The sequence below is a fragment of the Homarus americanus genome, unplaced genomic scaffold (assembly GCF_018991925.1).
Source record: "Homarus americanus isolate GMGI-L3 unplaced genomic scaffold, GMGI_Hamer_2.0 scaffold367, whole genome shotgun sequence".
Taxonomy (NCBI): domain Eukaryota; kingdom Metazoa; phylum Arthropoda; class Malacostraca; order Decapoda; family Nephropidae; genus Homarus; species Homarus americanus.
The window spans coordinates 8108544-8131299 of record NW_024743709.1 but is presented as its reverse complement, the minus strand read 5'-3'; the positions used below and the strand labels follow the sequence as shown (position 1 = coordinate 8131299).

At 43.5% G+C, this 22756-nt stretch overlaps 2 protein-coding genes across 2 annotated transcripts in view; one reads left to right on the top strand and one right to left on the bottom strand.

Moving 5' to 3' along the window:
- The window catches only part of LOC121877461, a 42985-nt gene extending 31935 nt beyond the window's left edge, over positions 1 to 11050 (top strand). The window contains exons 16-29 of the mRNA XM_042383227.1: positions 728 to 869; positions 1405 to 1607; positions 1929 to 2118; positions 2266 to 2400; positions 3139 to 3260; positions 3625 to 3681; positions 3932 to 4045; positions 4624 to 4780; positions 5104 to 5264; positions 7761 to 8059; positions 8726 to 8794; positions 8999 to 9125; positions 10107 to 10279; positions 10723 to 11050. Coding sequence (XP_042239161.1) covers positions 728 to 869; positions 1405 to 1607; positions 1929 to 2118; positions 2266 to 2400; positions 3139 to 3260; positions 3625 to 3681; positions 3932 to 4045; positions 4624 to 4780; positions 5104 to 5264; positions 7761 to 8059; positions 8726 to 8794; positions 8999 to 9125; positions 10107 to 10279; positions 10723 to 10873 — 2100 coding nt within the window. The 3' untranslated portion in view covers positions 10874 to 11050. The remainder of the gene's footprint in view (positions 1 to 727; positions 870 to 1404; positions 1608 to 1928; positions 2119 to 2265; positions 2401 to 3138; positions 3261 to 3624; positions 3682 to 3931; positions 4046 to 4623; positions 4781 to 5103; positions 5265 to 7760; positions 8060 to 8725; positions 8795 to 8998; positions 9126 to 10106; positions 10280 to 10722) is intronic.
- Positions 11051 to 16404: 5354 nt separating this feature from the next.
- Positions 16405 to 21873, bottom strand: LOC121877324 (transcription factor CP2-like). The gene is made up of 5 exons (XM_042383020.1): positions 21784 to 21873; positions 19001 to 19451; positions 18537 to 18733; positions 17793 to 17982; positions 16405 to 17230 (listed from the first exon to the last, which is right to left on the bottom strand). Exons 2-5 carry the CDS (start codon positions 19319 to 19321, stop codon positions 17078 to 17080), a joined length of 861 nt encoding a protein of 286 aa, XP_042238954.1. The 5' UTR covers positions 19322 to 19451; positions 21784 to 21873; the 3' UTR covers positions 16405 to 17077.
- Between the last annotated feature and the right edge of the window lie 883 nt (positions 21874 to 22756).

Here is a 22756-nt window from a genome sequence, read left to right as displayed (position 1 = left end):
TTCCTTCCCATTTACCCCAGACTCCCCTCCCCCTTTCCTCCCCTAGCTCACCGCCATCCTCCCCCTCGCTCCATTCTCCCCCTCGCTCCATTCTCCCCCTCACCCCATCCTCCTCCTCTCCCCATCCTCCCGCCCACCTCATCCTCTTCCCCATCCCCGCCCCGGCACTTGCCCAAGGTTACTATCAACACCCGGATGTTTAAGGAAACTTCTTGAAGCAGCAGTGGTGAGGGAGGGAGTCCTAGGGCCAGTTGACGTGGGAAATCCTGTAAGGTAAGACGTACTGACATAGGTCTCTGCCTTGTACCCCCGGTGGCTCCCTGACTTTATGTGGCCAATGGCTGTCTTGCTTTTAGGCGATGGTGGGTTGTGATTGGCTGATGGACTTGGTTTATGACGACCCTCGTCTGAGCAAGCAAGATCTAAACACTTCAACATATCATCATAATATTTCGTGTTTCAAGGATTTGTTTTTAATTGAAGACCTCGTGAGGCGACACCTGACAGCAAGACCCGGAGTTATAGAGAATTAATACCTATCACTGGTTATAAACGGAGTAAATTAGGCACTAGAGTGGATGTGTGTGTGTTGGGGGGAGGGTGAAGGGTAACGTTAACCTACTGCTGGTTAATGTTCTTGGGTGAAGTGTTAATGGCAGGAGAACTAATAGTAAAAATATATACTTTAAAAAAATAGACCGTTAATGTCGGTAGATCTCCATGACAGATGACGCTGCAGCTGCCACAGTTACCAAGTGAGGTGTTTGTCCTCCTGCTGCGGCTCCTGCTGTTGGTGCTCTTCCCTGGGACGACACGACACGACTACGACGCCTCCGACGACCTCTTACTCCAGTACGACTTCATCGTCGGTAAGTTACAGCCACTGATACTCCTCGTCACCTGGTATGTTGTGGTAATGGTGAGTGTTGTGGTGATGGTGAGTGTTGTGGTGACGGTGTTGTGGTGATGATGGTTGTGTTGTAGTGGTGGTAACACTATCATGGTGGTGGTAACTGTTGTTGCGGTAGTGACTGTTATAGTAGTGATGACAGTGTTGTTGTGGTGGTGACTGTTTTGGTAGTGATGACAGTGTTGTTGTGGTGGTGATGAGAGTGTTGTGGTGCTGGTGACTTATGATGGTGATGACAGTGTTGTTGTGATGGTGACTATTATGGTAGTGATGACAGTGCTGTGGTGGTGGTGATGAGAGTGCTGTGGTGGTGGTGATGAGAGTGCTGTGGTAGTGATGACAGTGTTGCGGTAGTGATGACTGTTGTGGCGAAATAATCTTCACGATATACACTGTACATGCCTCTCTTCTTATACCCAATTAGTAAGTATATCAGTATAACTTGACACCGAGGAAAAAGCTATTCAGTGGTGTGTCTGTGTGTTTGTCGGCAGTTGGGTCAGGGTCGGCGGGAGGCGTGGTGGCGGCGCGGCTGTCCGAGGTGGCGGAGTGGCGGGTGTTGCTGCTGGAGGCTGGAGGACCACCGCCCCCTGAGAGTGTCGTTCCTGCATACAACGTGGTCTTGCAGGACGCTGATACTGACTGGAAGTATAAAATGGTGCCCCAAAAACATGGACTGAAGGCTTACGTCAACAATGTGAGTACCGGTGTGAGGCTTGACTTAAGCATCGGCGTTATGTCTAATTATAGTATTCAGATCACGTGAAGATTAGGCACCCAGCATGTCACCTGAGGATTGAAGACCTTAATCTAACCTAATCCTCTAGGTAGCGTATCCTAACTTTCAAACGTACAAACACGAATTGAGTTGCATGAACCTTGATATTGCTTCAGTTTACGCCTGAATTTCCCAAGATTGGGTAAAATAAGTTCTCGGGGCGCAATGATTAGGTCTGAGCTACAACAACCAATCCTTCCCTCGAGATCAGTCAAGTTTTATTCAGTGTAACTCCACCAGACGTCTCCCTTCCCTATGGGTCGTGTCCTGGGCGGGACATCCGTTTTAAACTCACTGGAGTACGTCCGTGGCAACAGGCGGGACTACGACAACTGGGAGGCGATGGGCAACCCTGGCTGGCGGTACAAGGACGTCCTCAAGTACTTCAAGAAGGCGGAGGACTACAGAGGAACCCGCAATGTTGATACAGGTTAGTGGTGTTGACCCGAGTTATGTCCAGGTTGGGTTATGTTGACAACAGTTAGGTTAAGTTAGGGTAAGGTAAGGTTAGGTTTATCTTCAACACATTACAATGGAGATTCAAGAGCCTTTAAACAGTTCTTTGGTTCCTAAGCAGCTGAGTACCATGGTCGAGGAGGACCTCTGAAAGTGGAGGACAAGAGGTACAGCGCCCCTGTCACCAGTGGGTTCCTGAAGGCGGGACAGCAGCTCGGCTACAGCATCATCGACCCCAGTGGACCAGAACAGATCGGTAAGGTTGATACTGGATATGACACGAATGATAATAATACCCATAAAATACCTATAAAAATAGACACAAAAATCACCTATGACTCCCTTCAGCTTGTACAGGAGTTAAGGTAAACACTGGGCCTATGAGGGGGGTGATAACAACAGTCTCAAAAGGTCGGCAGATTTGGAGGAATTTTTAATTGAATATAAATGAGGGTGTGTGTGAGGAGCTGGGGTGGGTGACATAGTAGACTGGATGGACAATATCGTGTCTTGTAATGGGAACAAAACTATTATCTGCCTAGAAGAAAGGTTGGCAGTGAATGGTTGTCAAAGGCAGTTGGTAACTTCAAATGTAGGTTGGACGGATATATGAGTGATAGGGGTTGGGTGTAAACGGGGCTGCCTAGTATGGACTTATAGGCCCACTGCTGTTTCCTCCAATCTTTTGTGTGTGTGTGTGTGTGTGTGTGTGTGTGTGAGAGAGAGAGGAGACCAGACTGTCTTCTCTCCCTCACACAGTCCTGGCAGCCTCGCGTCATTCTGTGGTAGTTGGGACCATCTCCTACAACATGGTCTTGTGTGGGCTGCTGGTCTATACTGTGGTCGGCATCATAGTTGTACGGGTTTATTACGATGTTTTGTCTGTTTATTTTGGGTTTTGTTTTGCTTTATTTAGTGGACAGGAGGAAATATTTTCATTGTTGTCTTATTCCTTCCTTCCTTCCTTCCTTCCTTCCTTCCTTCCTTCTTTCAGGTTTCTCCATCCCGGAAACAACTACCCAGGATGGTCGCCGAGTGTCCACAGCTGAGGCCTACGTCAAGCCCGCCGCTACCGCCCTCAACCTACATGTCGCCTTCAACGCCCACGTCACTCAGGTATACTCCTTCCCCAGGTATACTCCTCCTCCAGGTATACTCCTCCCTCCAGATATACTCCTCCTCCAGATATACTCCTCCTCCAGATATACTCCTCCTCCAGATATACTCCTCCTCCAGATATACTCCTCCCAGGTGTGCTACTACAGTATCTGTTTTGAACATAAAATAATCGTACCTAAAATAAAGTAATATTTTTCAACCTAAAAAAAAAAAAAGAAAGTGATACACGATCCGTTTAGTAAGTGTTCACGGTAACCAGTAATGTGCGTCCGTCTGGGTGAATGTTTGTGTAGATGAACGATGTAATGAGAATGTTTATATACGGGTAGATTCATAACAAGAAGCTCCTCTGCTCTTACAGGTACTCTTTGATGACAATAGACAGGCAGCCGGAGTCCGCTTTGAACAACGTGGTCAGGTCTGTATGCGTTGAACTCGTTGGTGAGGTGTGTCTATGTTAAATTCAAGATGAAATAGAATTGTTAGTTCACGACATTGAAGCTTGGTTAACATATGTTATGGAAATATTTAAAATAAATTGGGTGCCTAATTTCCACGTTATCAGCTGGGAGATTAAGCACCCTAAATCTAACTTAAACTAACACATGATCACAGTGTTCAGTGTACACAAAGTGCAACATTGAACTATAATGTACTTTCCGGTGCAGGTGAGGACAGTGTTGGCACGGAGGGAGGTGGTGGTGTCAGCGGGCGCCGTCGGGTCTCCCAAGTTACTGATGTTGTCTGGTGTCGGCCCCTCACAACACCTGCAGGAGCACCACGTGAGTTACTCCACCTGTATGTTGCTTTAGTGAGCACTTTGTGTATGGTTGTAAAGGGGATTTTTAATAAGTCGTGATGGATGGTCATCAGATGTAAATAGGTACAGGGTGGGGGAAGAGAAAACACTAAATCGGGTACAGTATACTCGTATATGAGATTTTTACTAAATATGGCCTTCGCAAGCTGCGGTTGGCCACCTTATAAGACGAATTACATTTGTGAAAAAAGGTGTTTTGTTCTGTATATGTAATACATGCATACTGTGGCGTACCTAGGAATATGATAAAGGGGAAGAACCCTCGCCTGTGAGCCGGGACTCACTTGTGGCTGTTATGGCAATGTTGTATCTAGAACAGAACTTTTGCCACAAGGGCGATTCTTCTCTCAGGACGCTAACTTGTGCCAGTATCCAGAAGGGTCCTGACATTCCATGCAGCGACCACAAGAGGCTGTATATTTTGTTTTGATCTTTAGGAGTGATAAGGGTTGGGTGTAATCAAGTGCCGCCTAGTATGGGCCAATAGACCAGCTGCAGTTTCGCTCATTCTTATGCTCCTCTGTTACACCTGCTCATCAGATCCCCGTGGTGGTGGACCTGCCTGGGGTTGGACAAAACTTCCACGACCACGCCATTGTGAACGGACTTACGTGGAGTGTGAACAAGGGGTCGGCCACCTCTGGTCTCCTCCTCACCAGTCCCACGGCATTCAAGGACTTCGTTCATGATGGTCAAGGTGAGACGTATCGTGACATTATTTAACAGTGCATGTATCAAGAAGACATGTAATTTCGTAAGCGCATCTTTCCTCACCCTGTGTTACCTACGGCCAACTGACTGCCCGACAGGTGGAGTAATATATAGTCATGTATTTGTGATAATGATTTTGGTCGTCAGTGTAGCAGCCTGACTCTACCTACCAGCCTGCCTTATACCCGATTCTACTTGCCTTTACCTGCATCAACTCGCCTCTGCTACTTGCCTCTGCATGTCTCCAACCTGACTTTACCTGATCTTCATGGCTAACACCTCCACCTAACCCAGTCGTTACATCAACAGGTCCGCTAACTTCATCCTTCGGGTTAGAGGCGAACGCGTGGACTGTGACGGAGGAAGAGGAGGACCCCGGTTGGCCTGACCTACAGTACACTCTCTCCTCCCTCTCTCTCCCAATCGACCACGGCGTTGTCAGTACTCGCGGCTATGGACTAAGAAAAGATGTAAGGCCTAAGATGAGTTGTAAACATGCATTGCTATTTCCAGGTTTAAATTCTTAACTATATATATGTATGGTATCTGGATCACCTGAAGATTAGCCCCCCTTCCCTCCAGCTTATTCCATACGATGATCAAACACCCTAATTATATAAGTTGATTTAGGTTCGCGTAAAGTAGGTTATGTTAGGTTAAGTTATTCTAAGGTAGGTTAGGTTATAATAAGGTAGGTTGGGTTAAGGTATATTAAGTTAGATTAAGGTATGTTAGGTTAAATTTAAGTTAGGTTAAATTTAAGTTAGGTTAAAGTAGGTTAGGTTAGATTAAGGGGGGGGGTGGCTAATCATCAGGTGGTCCGGAAAATCATACACTCTGATCACATCACATCGTATGCAGAATTGTTGGGTCTTAAACGAGTAGAGTACTAACACAACTGACCCCACCACACCCACAGATTAGATTAAAGGTTTGGTTAGTATGAGGTTAAAATTACATTAAGGTTAGGTCATGTTAAGGTTAGTTTAAGGTTTGAGTTAAATTTGGTTAGGTTAGGTTCGCGTTTGGGTTGATTAATCTTTAGGTTATCCGTTTTAGGATAACTTCACTATAACTCCTTCAGGTGAAACTGTCTGGCGGAGAGAGAGAGAGAGAGAGAGAGAGAGAGAGAGAGAGAGAGAGAGAGAGTATAGCAAAAACTAGACCTCCTTGTAGGAAGTTCTTATATACATACAGTATTTTCTTTGTGTTGCCTCTGTGTGTGCTTGTATGTCTGTCTGTCTGTCTGTGTGTGCATTTATGTGTGTATGCATCTACTGTGTCTGTATGCTTTTATATGTGAATAAATATGTGTGAATGACTGTATTTGTGTATGTTTGTACAGTCCTGTGTACATGTATGTATCTAGTTGCTTATGTACGTCTTGACAGCGGAGCAACACATTAGCTGCCACCAATAGTCGGCTGTATTGTTGTCACAGAAACACATCGACCAGAGACTGACCACTACCAACACTTGCTGTGATATCAAAGGTCTCAACACTAACCTAACCTAACCTAACTCTTCACATAAGTCATTCCGTATGAAGAGCGAGACGAGCCTAGAGAATACCACAATATAATAAGGTTTCATAAGTATAGGAAGATCCACAATGAACGTGACTGTCAGTATAAAGAAATCGAACTCCATATAGAAGGTATGTATATTTATTGAAGAGTTGGATCACCTGGATATTAGAAATCCAATCTTATTTCGTCACCTGAAGAGTATCCACCCAAAATCTACCACCGAAGGGTCAAGACGTACCTGGCGCTCCTCTTGCAGCAGCCAGGTCAACTGTTATGTTGGCCCATACCAACTCCCTCCCCTGAACCCCTCCTCCCCACCGGAATATCAACAAGGTCTCGCCAGAAGTTACTATTTCATTTAGGAAAGGAATGGAACCAGTGTTGAATAGTGGTGAACAGTGCTTAAGTCAGTTTAAAACAACTCGACAGTAACAGCTGAGTCGTACCCAAGCTAACCTTCACACAGTGAGGTCCCTGTGATACAGTAACTGCCCCCTGAGACTTGACAACACCAGCTATGTGTTAATCCGTCCACGATAGGGAGGCCTGGGACCACACCTCACTCACTTGAGTGAGCTACAACACCATGTAGTGAATGAGTTGCTACAGTATCATGTGAGGTCCCTTATAACACCATCTGTGAGGGAATTACTACACCACGTGAAGTCCCTCATAACACCATCTTTGAGGGAATTACTACACCACGTGAAGTCCCTCATAACACCATCTGTGAGGGAATTACTACACCACGTGAGGTCCCTCATAACACCAACTGTGAGGGAATTACTACACCACGTGAAGTCCCCCATAACACCATCTGTGAAGTAATTACGACACCACGTGATGCCCCTCATAACACTACCTGTAAGGGAATTTCTACACCACGTGAGGCCCCTCATAACACAATCTGTGAGGGAGTTACTACACTACATGTCTGCTGTTCAACACCTCGCCGTACGTGATCTACGTGATCTCCACTGTAAACATTAATCTGTATGTTCACTTTATGTTCCTTTACCTTTCTCTAATGAAGGCTTTTGTTAAACCGTCAATGTATGTAATAAGTCATTTACTGCATGTCCAATGTATATTTTCAACCTTCGGGCTGCAGAACTTTTTCAATAAACCGTTCATTATTATTATTATTATTATTGTTAGGTTAGTGTTAGGGTTGAGTTTGGTTATGTTATGTTAGCGTTAGACCAGGTTGTGCTAGGTTAGATTAGCGTTAGGTTAGGTTAACGTTAGGGTGGTTCATCTTCTGGTGAAATAAACAGGGGTGCCTAATCTTCAGGTCACACTAGGAGACTAATAGATGCGAGGAAGGTAAATATTTCCCTTGTAAGTTTAGACAGTAATTAACCTTTTAATATTTTGGTGATTTTCTGCCTCTACCTGTCCACCCCTACCCGTCCACCACCACCCGTCCACCACCAGCTCTATCATCAGTACTTCAAGGGGCTGCTGGGACAGGAGGGCATCACCATTTGTCCCTCCTTGACCCGTCCTAAGAGTCGAGGGTCAGTGAAGCTCAGGTCACGTGACTTCAGGGATCCTCCACTCATTGACCCCAACTACCTCAGCCACCCTGATGACGTCACTACGCTCGTTAGAGGTACTGTAACTACCCACTCACCGGTGATCATTGCCCTTATCAGTTGTGTGTGTGATATAAAATTCTACAGAGGTACACAGTGGCCATGGTCCTCTACCCCTCTACTCTTATCATTTACCTAGCCATTACTTTCCTTATACTCCTCAGCTTCTTTGCAAAAGAAAGTTGTTTTGCGGTCGCTGTGTAATTATCAGGCAAGGTAAGCTACGGAGTACAACACTACAGCATTAACGGGCCAAACTACAGACTCGTGGCCATGGCCCACCAATGATACAGGACGACGAAAATTGGAGAAGTGGCCAGACTGGGTTTTGCTTGTTGCCAGATATTGTATAAACATCTCCTTGTTCAATATAGGTTGAGACCGTTTGATAATGACACGAAGTAAGTCGAAACGCTGTTAAATATAAAAGAAAAAATTTGTTATTGCAAATTTAATTTATTGCTAAGAAAAAATCTGCTGCTGCTATGTAACGTGAGGTTGTATAGACACTGGGACTGGGAGTCTGGGACTTGGTATATCAGTTATTATTTGACGTTACAAAATGAATTCAGTATTTTCGTTTCGATTCGTCTTACTTTACTATGAAACTGTCAACCAGATACACATCTCTCAGGGTAAGTGGAGCGCCGCTCAGGCACCACTACACCTCTGTTAATCAACAGGTGAAATAAACTGGGGACTAATTTTCAGGTAATTAAGGTCTTTTTTATCACAGTTGGGAGAATTAATTGTTGCTGGTACAGTGGTCGTGCACGTATCTCACAAATATATCTTGGTTTCGAGTGTTGGTCCGGGACACAACGTGAAAATTGATGTACAGTGTGACTACCAAACATCACAGGTTTTCTCCGGGTACTATGGCTTCCTCTTGACTAACACTGGACAATAAAGTTCATAACACAGTAACAGATCAACAGTCCAACGGCCAGTGGTGAAACTAGGAATAAAAAAAAAAATACATGACTAAAGCTAGATTAATAAATTCTCACCCAACTTAATGGTTTTCTGTGGATAGAATTTAGGATAGACTCCTATTAAAGTTAATTCTCTAAGAAGAAATAACAACTTAAATGAACTACTGATGCTCCTTCTCTCCCTGGCCGCCACAGGTATCGAGTTCGCCCTGAAAGTGGCCAACACAACCGCGCTGAGAGACGACCACGGCGCCAAGTTTCACGACCAGGTGATGACGGGGGCCACACACACACACACACACACACACATGACTCCTACAATGGCGCAATGGTATACAGACACTCCTACAAGACGCCTACAGTGGTCGAAAACTGCTTAAGTCAAACTAACAGAGTACAAAATGTTGAGTGACACGACAATTCCTCGTTCAATTTCGTCACTCCTGAATTATAAGAACATGAGAATGGAGGAAACTGCAGCGGGCCTATTGGCCCATACTGGGCAGTCCCATCTACACCCAACCCCTATCGCTCATATATCCATCCAACCTGAGTTTGAAGCTATTCAGCGTATTCGATTTAATGATGATGTTTGGTAACTTGTTCCACTCGTCCACGACTCTATTTCCAAACCAATGGTTACCTATTTCGCGCCTAAATCCAAATTTGTCTAATTTAAAACCATTGTTACGAGTTCGCTCCTGGTTGGATAGTATGAGTACCTTTGTAATGTCCCCTTTGTTTAGCCCTGACTTCCATTTATACACCTCTACCATATCGCCCCTCACTCTACGTCTCTCGAGGTAGTGCAAATTAAGATGCTTTAACCTGTCTCTGTACTCAAGGTTCCTAATGCCCGGGATTGGTCTTGGCATTCTCCTCTGAATTTTTTCGAGGGATTCTATATCCATTCTGTAATACGGTGACGAGATTTGAACTGCGTAATCCAAGTGAGGTCTCACAAGCGTAAGATATAGTTTTAGGATGACTTCTCGAGTCTTATAACTAACACACCTTTGTATGAGCCCAAGTACTTTATTAGCCTTGTTTCGAGCAAATACACATTGTTTACTTGGCTTACGATTCCTACTTATCATTATTCCTAAATCTTTCTCACGTTCAGACTTATCTATAACATCGTTGTTCATCTGATATATGGTTCTCTGTTTACATCTCATATCGTTCTACACTATTTGTTTATAATGTACCTTTTGTGTTTATCTTGCATCACCTGTGCGTGTTGACGATGGTGTGCGACTATGCAGGTATTGCCTGGTTGTGAGAGGTGGTGGGATGTGGCCGGATGGGACTCCTACTGGGCCTGTTACGTGCGTCACATGACTACCTCGTTCTACCACCCAGCGGGCTCCTGCAAGATGGGTCCCGCTTCCGACCTCCTCACTGTTGTCGACCACACACTCAGGTACGGCGCCTCATGGTTCATACATTTTGTTTATGCTTTCAAGTCACACTGCTCATCCCCCCCACCCCCCTCCCCCCTCTCTCTCTCGCTCTTTCTCTCGCTACACATTTCTCCCTCGTCATCTATCTCCCCTACACTGCAACACCCTTCTCTCTCCCCTCCCCAAAACATAATCATTCACGCACAGGGTGACACTCATTGGGTGTTACACTGATAAACTCCCTATTGTTGATGTTGACACCGAGGTTTACTAGACTTGTCTTGTTTCATAGAGAGTATTCCTTCATAGCATATAAGAGAACTAGAGGTGCTGTAGGTGTGTTTTTTGCCTGCGACGATGTTAATATGCAGTGGAATCTGTAGCTACATACACGGGTGTTGCATATCAATATAGTTTGCTTGTACACGTGTTAGTGGTGTGTGGTGACTGTTTACCTCTACAGGGTGCGGGGCGTGGCAGGACTGAGGGTGGTCGACGCCTCCATAATGCCGGTGGTGGTATCTGGCAACATCAACGCTGCTGTTATCATGATCGGTGAGAAGGGCGCCGACCTCATCAAGCAGGATTGGGGCGCCACTGTTGACCCTCTGTGAAGGATACACCTGTAACGACCTCATCAAGCAGGATAGGACTCCCTTTTCTGCCAAGTCTACCTCTGCTTTGCAACTGGACATCAGTCCATACGGGGCCAGGACAAAAGCCCCTTAGGACAAAAGCCCCTCAGTAAAAGTGCAAAATAGGACAGAAGTCCCCGTTTTTATGTTAGAGGGTCATTAGAAATATTAAAAATATATAGATTTAAATATGAAATTATTACAATTTAAATTATCAGAATATTGTAACTCTTTCAATTTTGATATAGAACTTTATTAGAAAGAAATAGAAAAGAAAAAAAAGACATAATTTACCTCCATGTTCATTCTGTATTTACTGAGGTGACCCTAGGGCCCAGTGAGGTCACTGAATGGTCAGGGGAGTAACTACCCCAGTAGACACAACATACGTCATTGCAGATTTAATAAATATTCCTTGTATACTTCTTTATAACTAACAGAATTCCCGAAGGTTAGGTTAGGTTAGGTTAGGTTAGGTGTTCATAAACTGTAAAGAAATAAAATAATTATTTTAAAACTCTTATTATTTCTCCTAGGGGGCTTTTGTCCTACACTCCAGTCCATACATAGGTTATCTCTGTACCTAAACCAGACAAACTCAACGATGATCACCTCATGTCTCTCATCTGCTCCCCCAAGATGATGGAACGCACCTGGAAGATACACCTGGACCCCGACCTAGAGAGAGCCCTACTCGAGGCATCTTTCCTCACGTGTTTTACAGACTACTTCACAGCGACAAGCCAGTGTTCCCTTACACGGCCACTACTTGAACGCCAAATCCCTGTCTTCACACAGTACCTGAGTCATCATGCTGTACTTTGAAGTGACAGCTCTGAAAATATAATAATAATATTGACAATGCAGGTATATGGTGTACATAGATCGTGGAGGTACACAATTTCCAACATGCCAAGACACTGCAGGTATACAACAATAGTTAACAGTAAGGAAATTTAACCAAGGATAGCCAATAAAGCAACCAGCTGCATATTTCCAGTAGGGTCCTTTGTTTAGACTTGGTTGCTTGTCAGTAATAGTATATCTACAGAATTTTTTTTTTTTTAATAAATATGAGAAGTCTTACATTACGCTTGGACTGACGGATGACCTCACTCCTTTATTGATGTAGCTTCATATTGTCATGTAATTTTTAGTTTAAGTTAGGGAACTGTTTGATAGCATTACTGGCTTAATGTGGTTAAGTAACTTGTTCCAGTCTGTTATATATGTAAATAAGTGTTTTTCACTTGACCGCGGACACCAGGTACCATGAAATTATGTTTTCTCCCTCTAGTGCCCTACCGGTTCATAGCCCAAAGCCTTACAAAGTTTGTTGTTAGCTACTCTGAGCACAGTCTGCTGAAAGTCCTGTAAGCGTGATGCAGCCTAAATTACTTCATTACCCGCCACAATTAATATGTCCAGTGACTGTGCCTTCCAGACCAATGTGATCTTTTGTGTTCATGTCAAGAATGAACCTCGCTACAGGTATCTTGTGAACAGCTTGTAGCTGGGATTTTAGCTTTTATGTTACGGCAGAGTACCATGACGAGCAGGAATAGTCCAAGTAATATTGAATGAGCGCCACGCAAAGGTTCCAACAGGCATCAACTGAGGCATATTTAGCATTTTTAGAGGAGTTTTATCATGGCAGTGTTGTTACTAACTATATAATTTTCGATTAATTCAACAGATAAACACGAGTTAAGAATTAACCAAAGGTATTTTACTGAGGTTACAGTTGGGATGGGTTTGTTCCCACATAGTACTCTATACTATGTATATTGTGAATTCGCATACTATTTTGTGTTCTCTTCTTTATCCAGATAATATTGTTTCAGTCTATCAACCGTTGTTTGCATGATTATACATCATATGATAATTTGCTAGGTATGTCATTCGTATCTTTATCTGTCAATAACGGGGGACTGTCATCCGCATACAAAAAAGGTTTGCAATTATCACTAAGCAATGTCCAAGAATACTGCCTTGTGGGACTCAAGAGGCTATCGACGTGGATGTTGACTCTGTAATATTTGCAAACGACTTGTTATCGCCGCTGTCTTATTATGCTGGTGTCAGTTGCCTTGCCCGAACAAACATTGGATCTCTCAGCCTGCGACCAAGAGACAACAGTACGGCGTAAATTGTCTCGGCACAAATTCTTGGACAGGATTGTGAGTCGGTGTTTACCAGTACGAGCAGAGGGCTGCTCCTTACAGCATCACTCGAGGGCTGGTCCTTACAGCATCAATCGAGAGGGCGAGCTCCTGGAGTCCAGGCGGCCACGCCACCCTATAAACCATACATTTAACAGAATCAGGACCTCTTGTCCGTAAACACCGCCCACCCCCCAATCTTTGTTCAGGTAAGGCAGCAAATGCTAGCACTCACACGCCAGCACTCACTCACTAGTACTGACGCCAGCGGTGATAACACTGCCGGCGGTGCCAGCACTGACGCCGGCGGTAAACACCGTCCCCCTGCCACGTCTGGCGAGGTGACAGGTCGAGTGGGGGGGCGTCATGAGAGCCACCCACCCTCTAAACCAGTGGTTTTCATCAAGGGAGCCACGGCCCCCATGGGAGCCACGGCAAGAATTTAGGGGATCCACGGCAAGAATTTAGGGGATCCACGGCAAGCTGTTATAAATTGTACGTTTCTAAATAATGTTTCGAATCTGAATTAAACAAAACTCGTATTACTTATTTTGACTTGGCAGAAGAGAATTTTTATTATTTTTTTTTGTCATTTTGTTTAATCATAACGACCATACAATTTTAATATTTACATACTCTGGTGCTATTTTTTTTATTAAGGATTATTTAAGATTTCACAGGTCCAGTCCCTGTCTGTGTGACAGGCGCTGGACCGAGCTGCTGAACTGACTTGTTCAGTACGGGTCCGTGTGTCATCCCTTTGCAAGTGGTGATAGGACCGAATGATCTCAGTCTGGCCTGGGATACCATCACGAAAACAGTGGAGGGTATTGTCTCTGAACCATATATTGTGTTTGAGCTTGACTCAAACATTTTATTTTTCAACATTATTTGTGGGGGTTTGGGAGAAAAATGAAGGAGGCCACGAGGATGTTGAAAATTCCTCAAGGGGGGAATGGCGTGAAAAAGGTTGAGAACCACTGCTCTAAACCATACATTCAGCAGATTCAGGACCTCTTGTCTGTAAGCACCGCCCCTCCCGAACCGCCACATCTGGCGAGGTAACAGGCCGCGTTGGGGGGGGGGGTAGAGAGCCACGTCACCCTGTAAACCATACATTCAGCAGATTCAGGACCTCTTGTCTGTAAGCACCGCCCGAACCGCCACATCTGGCAAGGTAACAGGCCGCGTTGGGGGGCATAGAGCCACGTCACCCTGTAAACCATACATTCAGCAGATTCAGGACCTCTTGTCTGTAAGCACCGCCCCCACCGCCACATCTGGCGAGGTAACAGGCCGCGTGGAGGTAGGGGGGTGGGGGTGGGGGGGTGGCCGTGGTCGCAGGCTGAGAGATCCGATGTTTGTTCGGGCAAGGCAGCGTGCGCCAACAGCTGACACCAGCATAATTAGCCAGCGGTGATAACAGACTGTATGCTTCTTATTGTTAAGATAAGATTTAAACCAGTTAACAAATTCAGTGCCAAGAACCTGCAGTTTTTCCACACACTGTCAGGATTCACAGTGTCGAAGGGTTTTTGTAAGTAACGTTACTAATCCTGTGTAATTTCCATGAGATATTTGGGTCCTGATGTGGTAATTTTGATGGATCAAGCTAGTGACAGTTTGAGAGCCCCTGAAGCCTGACTGGCAACTGTATAACTTATAATTATGGAGATATCTTTCCACCTGAACACACACATTGCTCTCTCTAGAACTTTAGATATAATACACAGGATACTAACAGACCTGTAATTACTTATACCACACCTGTCGCCTGACAAACTTATGTGCATCTGGTTTACGGTATTAGTACTAATAGAAAGAAAACCTGGTTGATATGTTATTAACATCTGTGGTCTTGTAGGGGTCCAGGTTATTTAACTATTTTAGAATAAACTCTTCTGTCACAGAGTAGAGTTCAAGACCGCTCTAGAGTGACTCTTTTTATTATTTAAAATGATCTGAACCTAAACTGTAATTGCTTCCTGCTATTGGCAGTTAATTGACTAAACATGAGGAATTAATTTTTTTATAACTTCAGGTGCGTCGTGGCATTGTTCATTATCCATACTTAACAATAAGTTATAATGTTCTTCTGGGTTGTGGCTGTGTCCAAGTGATCTTTCTGCTTCAAGAAAATTTCCCTTCAATATTATTAAGTATTCTGGTTTCGTCCGCTTCATACCTCTATGTACTTTGTCTCTTATCCTACAATTTTTTTTTTTTGGGGGGGGGGACTCGTCATTATGTCTGTCTTGTTTAAACTTACAAGGGAGTTGATCTTTGTGTCTGATGGATTACAATATCTCGTGAGTCATCCAAGGTTCAGTTTTTATTCTTATCTTCGTGTTACGTCAATAAAAGCAGTTTTGAACTTCGAGGCCCCGTTTACCTCCGTGCAGTTTGTTGCATGAAACCAATCAGTGTTTGGTAATTTATTTTAGAACGCTTCTTTATTGTGATTCATCATTAAACTTATTTTGATTACCTTGTGTTGTGTTGTCTTTCCCCTGCAGCAGTAGGAGTGGTCACTAAGGCCAATAGGAGTGACGGCTACCGGACTGATCATGTCTTGGCTATGACATGTTACGGTGGATGAGCACAGTTATCTGGGTAGATGCTTATAATTCTTATTCAGACTATTTTCTTCTTCCCTATAACAAATATTAAAGTATCCTTGTATATTGTTGTTCTGGTCGCTCCTAATATATGATATATTGGTCATAGGCCAAGTCATTTTTTATATAAGTAGAAACACCGCCGCCATGTCTGTTCCTGTCGTACTGTTATTGATTTCATGTATATAGGGTGATCCAAAATTTATATTTCCTTGAGAAAAAAAAAGATGGTCATTCAGGATAAAAAATGTAATAATGTAATAGAATATATTTTTGCTATCAAGCTTAGTTCACGACACGGGCACAATCTGCATCTGTCAATCTCAAATCTTTTCGTTGTTTACGAAACACTTCAAGTATCCTAGGTTATTTTAGCAATTGTGGCAACAATATGGTTTTACAGGTCTTGTAAGTCTAGATTTATTATTCTGTAAACCTCGGACATTACCGTAGCTTATACAAAGAAAAAAAAAGTTTGTAGAGACACAGATGTACTTCGTTGAATTTTAGACCTTGGCTCAGTAATAAAAAAAAAATTATATTCTTACATTTTCATACTAAATGGATTTTTTTCTCAACAAAATAGACAGGGACACTCGGACCAGCCTGTATATTGATATTAACTAAGTGTGTGTGTGTGTGTCACGCGCCACATACATATATTTATCACTACACAAATGGATATAATTAAGGTCATCTGAGGTGAAGTGAGAGAAGCGTTGCAGTTAGTTCTTTATTTGGATGTATAAAAGCCGTACAAATAGGTGACCGTAATAATAATAATAATAATAATAATAATAATAATAATAATTCTTCCCGCTGTTATATTATAATTATTATTGCAGGTTAACACATTACGTTAGTGAGAAAGTCTGTGTAAAGTTTGGCCTGTAGACAGTGGCATTTGCGCTATATAACATTCAGGCATTATATTCATACATTTAATTTACAAATATGCCAGTATATTAAAGTACTAGACATGATCAAGCAAAATTGAACACACACTCAGTAACCAACACGCCTGAATACAGTTCTATATCCATCATCTAAATTAATTTTCCTGCACATAGCAGGATGGTCGTCAGTGGCAGCTCTATAACGAACTTCTATTCTGTGTACTGTACTGTATGGTGGGTAAGCGGTGTTATGGTCTCTCAAGGAGGAGGTGTTGCGTTACTTGATGAAGATAACCATGTTCATCGATAATGTATCTGTCAGTAACAAGGTCTGGTAACAGCAGGGAAGCCTCCTAAGTTTGTTGGTGGCTTAGCGTCAGGAGCTTTAGCAGACAGTGGCTGAATAACAACTATGACTGGTAAGAGGGGAATGTTTTGTTGACACGCTGGACTTATCGGGGTAGGAGATAGTTATAAGACCTTGTTAAAAGACGGTTTCTGGGGTTGTTAGAGGTCAGACGCAGCAGAAACAGTGAGAGGAGACGGTGGTGCCTGGTGGGCTGCAGCTTCACCCTCAACAAGGAATACACTCGACTTTTGGTTCACATCCAGCTTCACCTGCACCGACAGGAGGGTCTCGTCTTCCAAGCTCTCGACTACCTTGTATGACAGAAAATAGATATGATTTCATAACAATGGTGTATCCATCCGTCCGTCCGTGCGTCTGTCTGTGTCTAATCATACACGACGGCACTTAGCCAGTGATTGTGTTAATATCATCAAATTTTTAGAACAAAATAAACACAGTCAAAATTCTTTGGGTAAACTTTTACACTTCTTTAAAAAAAATAAAAAAAATCGAGTTCATACAAATACGAAATAGAACCATTCTACCGCTTTAAAAACATGAACTACAGTAGTCCGCCAGTTTGTGTGTGTCGGGTGTTGGGGAGGGAAGGTGTGCCAGTAGGTGTCCCATTCTAACGTGGGACATACCCGGTAGATGAAGGTCACGCCCGTCCTCACACAGACACATCAACCCCTACAACGCCCGTCCTCACACAGACACATAAGGTAACTTAAAACATCTTGTTATTACACGTTTTATGTCAGTAAATTATGAGGAAACCTTTGACAGTAATTCACCTCTATGAGTCAGGACACACGCCACTCACTTCTCCGGCAGCCAAGGCACATGCCATTCACTCTGAAACTCACTCACTTGTGCGGTGACGGGGGCGGGCTGGTGTGATGGTCGCTGAAGGTAGAGGCGGGTGTCCTGGCGTGCGGGCACACCCAGGAGCCTGCATACCTTCCTTGCCAGATGGTCAGAGTTTCTGGTGCGCAGGAAGAGGGCGTGGTAGTGTTTCTCACCTGGCAGCTGTACGTACACCCTCAGCTGTCCGCTTCTGCTGTAGACAGATGGGAAGATACACGTACCACTCTTTGTACTCGACGTTGTAACATGACAGTGATAAAACACAATGCCCTATAATGTAGTACATTAACCCTACATAGGATAATTGGCTGTACAGTACACTCGCCTGACAGTACAACGCACTCACCTGACAGTACAACGCACTCGCCTGACAGTACAACACACTCGCCTGACAGTACAACACACTCGCCTGACAGTACAACGCACTCGCCTGACAGTACAACGCACTCGCCTGACAGTACAACACACTCGCCTGACAGTACAACACACTCGCCTGACTGCCTGACAGTACAACACACTCGCCTGACAACATCTGACAGACACAACACATGCACCTGACAACAGCTGACAGTACAACACACCTGACAACACCTGACAGTACAACACACCTGACAACACCTGACAGTACAACACACCTGACAACACCTGACAGTACAACACACCTGACAACACCTGACAGTACAACACACCTGACAACACCTGACAGTACAACACACCTGACAACACCTGACAGTATGAGACACTCACCTGGGGTTGAGTGCGTTAAAGATGGCCTCACCATCAGCTGCTTCGCAAATGTCAACAAAATCAAATCTAGTTAGAGCCAACATGTCCCCTCCAGTGAAGTCTTTGAAGGTGTGGGCGTGAGATTGGAAGCCGTTTGCCCTCAACCATGCCCTCGTCTGCCGCGGGCTGGACGCCTTTGGAAGGACGCTGTCGTAATACTGTGGGACATTGGGACATGCGTTAGACATTTGGGACATGGTCTTAAGATTTGCTTACTTTCTTAACGCTCTTTCTGACATAACACTCATTCATTTATCACTCATACTCAACACACTCACTCAACATTCTCACTCACTGACTAACACTCACTCACTGAATTAACACTTTCACTCACTGATTAACACTCTCACTCACTCACTCACTCACTCACTCAACACTCTCTCACTTAACCTACCTAGAAGCCTACAGTCTTAAGGAAGACTTACTAAGTCATATTCATCGTCACTACAAACAGCGCCATCGTCGTCTTTGCCTTGACGATGAAAGGGGTGGGGCGTAACGTTTTCCCCCTTGTCCTCTCCGCAGAAAGGCTCGTTTTCATAGCTTTCTCTTTTGTTTTCGCCGTTTAGCACTTTGTTTTCGCCGTTCAGCACTATGGTTTCACCGTGTAGCATTTTGTTTTCGCTGTGTGGTACTTTGTTTTCGCTGTATATTACCTTGTTTTCGTTTTTATGCTCTCTCCTGAAGCACTTGTTTCTGCTGTTTGTGTCCTGGTTACTGTCTTTTACGTTCTGCGACTGTATCATCGTGTTGTTTGCTCCTTTGTGTGTATTGATTTCTTCTGTTTCGTATCGTTCTGTATGTGTCTCTTCTCGTTGTCTACTGCTACCTCTTTATTGTCTTCTCCACATTTACTGTGTGAGTTAAAACTTGCTCCTGAAAACATAGGAATAAATATATTAATAGACAAGCAATGGTAAAATTATTAACATGTATGTATGTATGTATACTAAAGCATTACACCAACGCATGTACGTACGCACGCGCACATACTTATAGACACACACACACACACACACACATAAAGTACACTACACCCTCCCCAGCAAGGATTTAGTCCTTGATCCCCAGTACCATGCCATAATTAATGTATACACCTTGCACCCATACCACACTATGAACCATGTACTCTGCCTCTATAAGAACATAAGAATGGAGGAAACTGCAGTGGGTCTATTGGCCCATACTGGGCAGTCCCTTTTACACCCAATCCCTATCGCTCATATACAGTATTCATCCAACTCATGTTTGAAGCTATCCAGCGTAATCGAGTTAATGATGATGTTTGGTAACTTGTTCCAATCGTCCACTACTCTATTTCCAAACCAATGTTTACCTATCTCGCGCCATGATCTAAATTTGTCTAATTTAAAACCATTGCTATGCCATGAACAATGTACAGTACAAAGAAAAAAAAGTCGCGTTACACTTATCGTTCCATATGTTTTGAAACCCATTACGGGCAGACACGTCTTTTTATTCTTATAGATGTTACGACCCTTGGCCTCTTAGGTTGTAACAATGCACAAATAAAATTTTTCTTTGTACTATAGATTCAAGGAATAGATCCCACCAAATTCATCACCTCAGTTACTATGGGGTCTATTGAAATTTATGAAGTAGTTTTAATAAAAAAAATATATTAACAAACAGCTGGTCACCGACGTCACCTTTCTACCTCCAAATACTGACGTAACATATCCTGATTGGCTAAAACATGACACTATATTTAAATTACCCTACTGACATTAATTCCACGTATCTAACCTATGTACAAACCTAATGTAATAAAACAATTCAATAAAACACAATACAATGAAATAAACAAAGTTATACTTAAATAAGAGCTCAGTTGGTGTGGGCGAGTTGTGGGCGAAGCTGCCCGAGACACCCACACACCATCCGAAACAACGAATTCTATACAAAGAACAGAACCTAATGGCGGACACTCGTAACATAGATATCATGTAAAATTGCTAGAACAGAATTGGTACCTGCAATTTAATTATGTAACTTTATCTGCGTGGTTAATTACAGTCTGTGTATGTGATACACGGCTGACGTCAGGCCCAGCCCCACCAGTAATATACAAAACCCCTTCCCACAGTTACAGTACAGTAAAGCACAGGCGCCACACCTGGGCTTGCCAACACACATGTGTAGATAAACACCTGTTTTTGCAAAAGCCACGAAACTTACTTATAAGTACAATAGTTTTTTTTTACACTCACAGGTACTGACATTTCAAACACAATCGGTAAACAGATCAGTGTGTAGCAGAGCCCTACACAGCTGCCTAAATTTGCCCTGTACCCGCTGTACCATGGCCAGACCCGTTACTCGCAATATATATATTTTTTATTTTAAGTATAAAATATTATTATGCTTATTTGATAATGAAATAATTGATAACCAATAAATGACAATTCATATTCCTCTTTGAAGCTTAAATTTTACAACACCCACACCAGTCACCTCCTAACACTGTACTGACACCCACACCAGTCACCTAACACTGTACTGACACCCACACCAGTCACCTCCTAACACTGTACTGACACCCACACCAGTCACCTAACACTGTAATGACACCCACACCAGTCACCTCCTAACACTGTACTGATACCCACACCAGTCACCTAACACTGTAATGACACCCACACCAGTCACCTCCTAACACTGTACTGATACCCACACCAGTCACCTCCTCATTCCTCTTGACACCCAACTGCTTCGACAGTGGTAGTGTAGGCCTGTAAATTGGAAGGCCTATGAGGAGTGGGACCTGCCAGGAGACCGTCCCACTTAAAAGTAATTTGCTTGTAGTTATTTAAAGTCCCGTTGTGATGAGTCTGACACTGTCGATAATTGATGTCTACCTTGTGTTTACGTCTTCCATAAAAGTGGGGTGAGTTATACACGACAGTGACGACACGTGCGTATGTACAGACACCCAAGAAAGTCCTGTCGCCTCTCATCCCGAACCACGAACTCCGAGATTCAGACTCGTGAACCCGACGCAGTAGACACTGATAGATTGATCTGTCCATAAATGCTTCGGATTCAAGAGTCTGAATCTCGGGGTTTATAACCCCGAGATTCAGACTGAAGCCGGCTGCTATGTCTTACACCAAGCGTTATAACCTATGAACAACCTCTAACCTCAACAAGTCATTGAATAACGAATGTTCATAATTATACAACTTACAGCAGAACGTTGAAGCTAGCACAGAGACCTCACAGCAGCGTTCATCCACGACCACCACGTCCACGCTACAACCACCCGGTTACACTGTACACACTACACATGAACCCTTGAAGCAACAGATGTTGGAAATGGCGAGACACCTGTTCATGGGAGGAGGAGGAGATGGTGGCGGAGGGAGGAGGAGGAGGAGGTGGTGGTGGAGGGAAAAGGAGGAGGAGGAGGAGGAGGGAGGAAGGAAGAAAGGGGAATGCCTTTCTAACTATTTTTTTTTCAGTTATACTATATATAGGGTTCATTAATAAATTACTCTGTAACTCTTTACACTCACCTGACTTATTTAGTGCGTGATCTGGTAACAATGAGTTAGGAGAGGTAATTCACTGTTGTTTCTTCTTCTTTATAATGTTTGTTGTCAATATATGTTGCCTGGAACCATCGAGCTACCTGCCTGAGGTGTGTCTTAGGGTTCATGTTTGGTGGAGCATCTGGCTGGGTTATTCTCTGTTCGGCGGTCATAGAAGGTAGACCATCTCTCACACACACACACACACACACTTCACCGTCTATCAAAAACTGTGTCGTGTTATCTGCTTGAAGTTACATATAAACTGTTAGGTGATACTGTCGAGGCATAGTGTAGTCCCTTGTGTCACTGTCGTAAGGTCATGGATCTATAATTGACTTTAGAGTAAGTTGCTTGCTTCTCTCTCTCTTTCTCTCCCTCACACATTATAATAGCTTACCTCTTTTATTACACCAAACAATGTGTTTATGTACGTGTTACTCTCATCTCTCCTTATTATACGCTGTTGATGTTGTTGTAGGTATTTAGGTTTCATCAATTAAAGTTTATAGGCACGATGACCAAATTTATTCATATATTGTTAGTAAGTTAAGTAAAGACGCGCTTCCATGATGTTATATTGATACTTTATTTATTCAATGTTGGCTCTAATAAATGTACCGGCATACA

Bases quoted from the DNA above. Each gene is read 5' to 3' on its own strand.
- LOC121877324 (XM_042383020.1), bottom strand. From the start codon at position 19,321: ATGATACAGTCGCAGAACGTAAAAGACAGTAACCAGGACACAAACAGC. The intron at 18,734-19,000 runs GTAAGTCTTCCT...AATGTCCCACAG, and splicing joins GTGACGATGAATATGACTTA to TATTACGACAGCGTCCTTCC. The intron at 17,983-18,536 runs GTGAGTGTCTCA...ATCTGTCTACAG, and splicing joins TTTAACGCACTCAACCCCAG to CAGAAGCGGACAGCTGAGGG.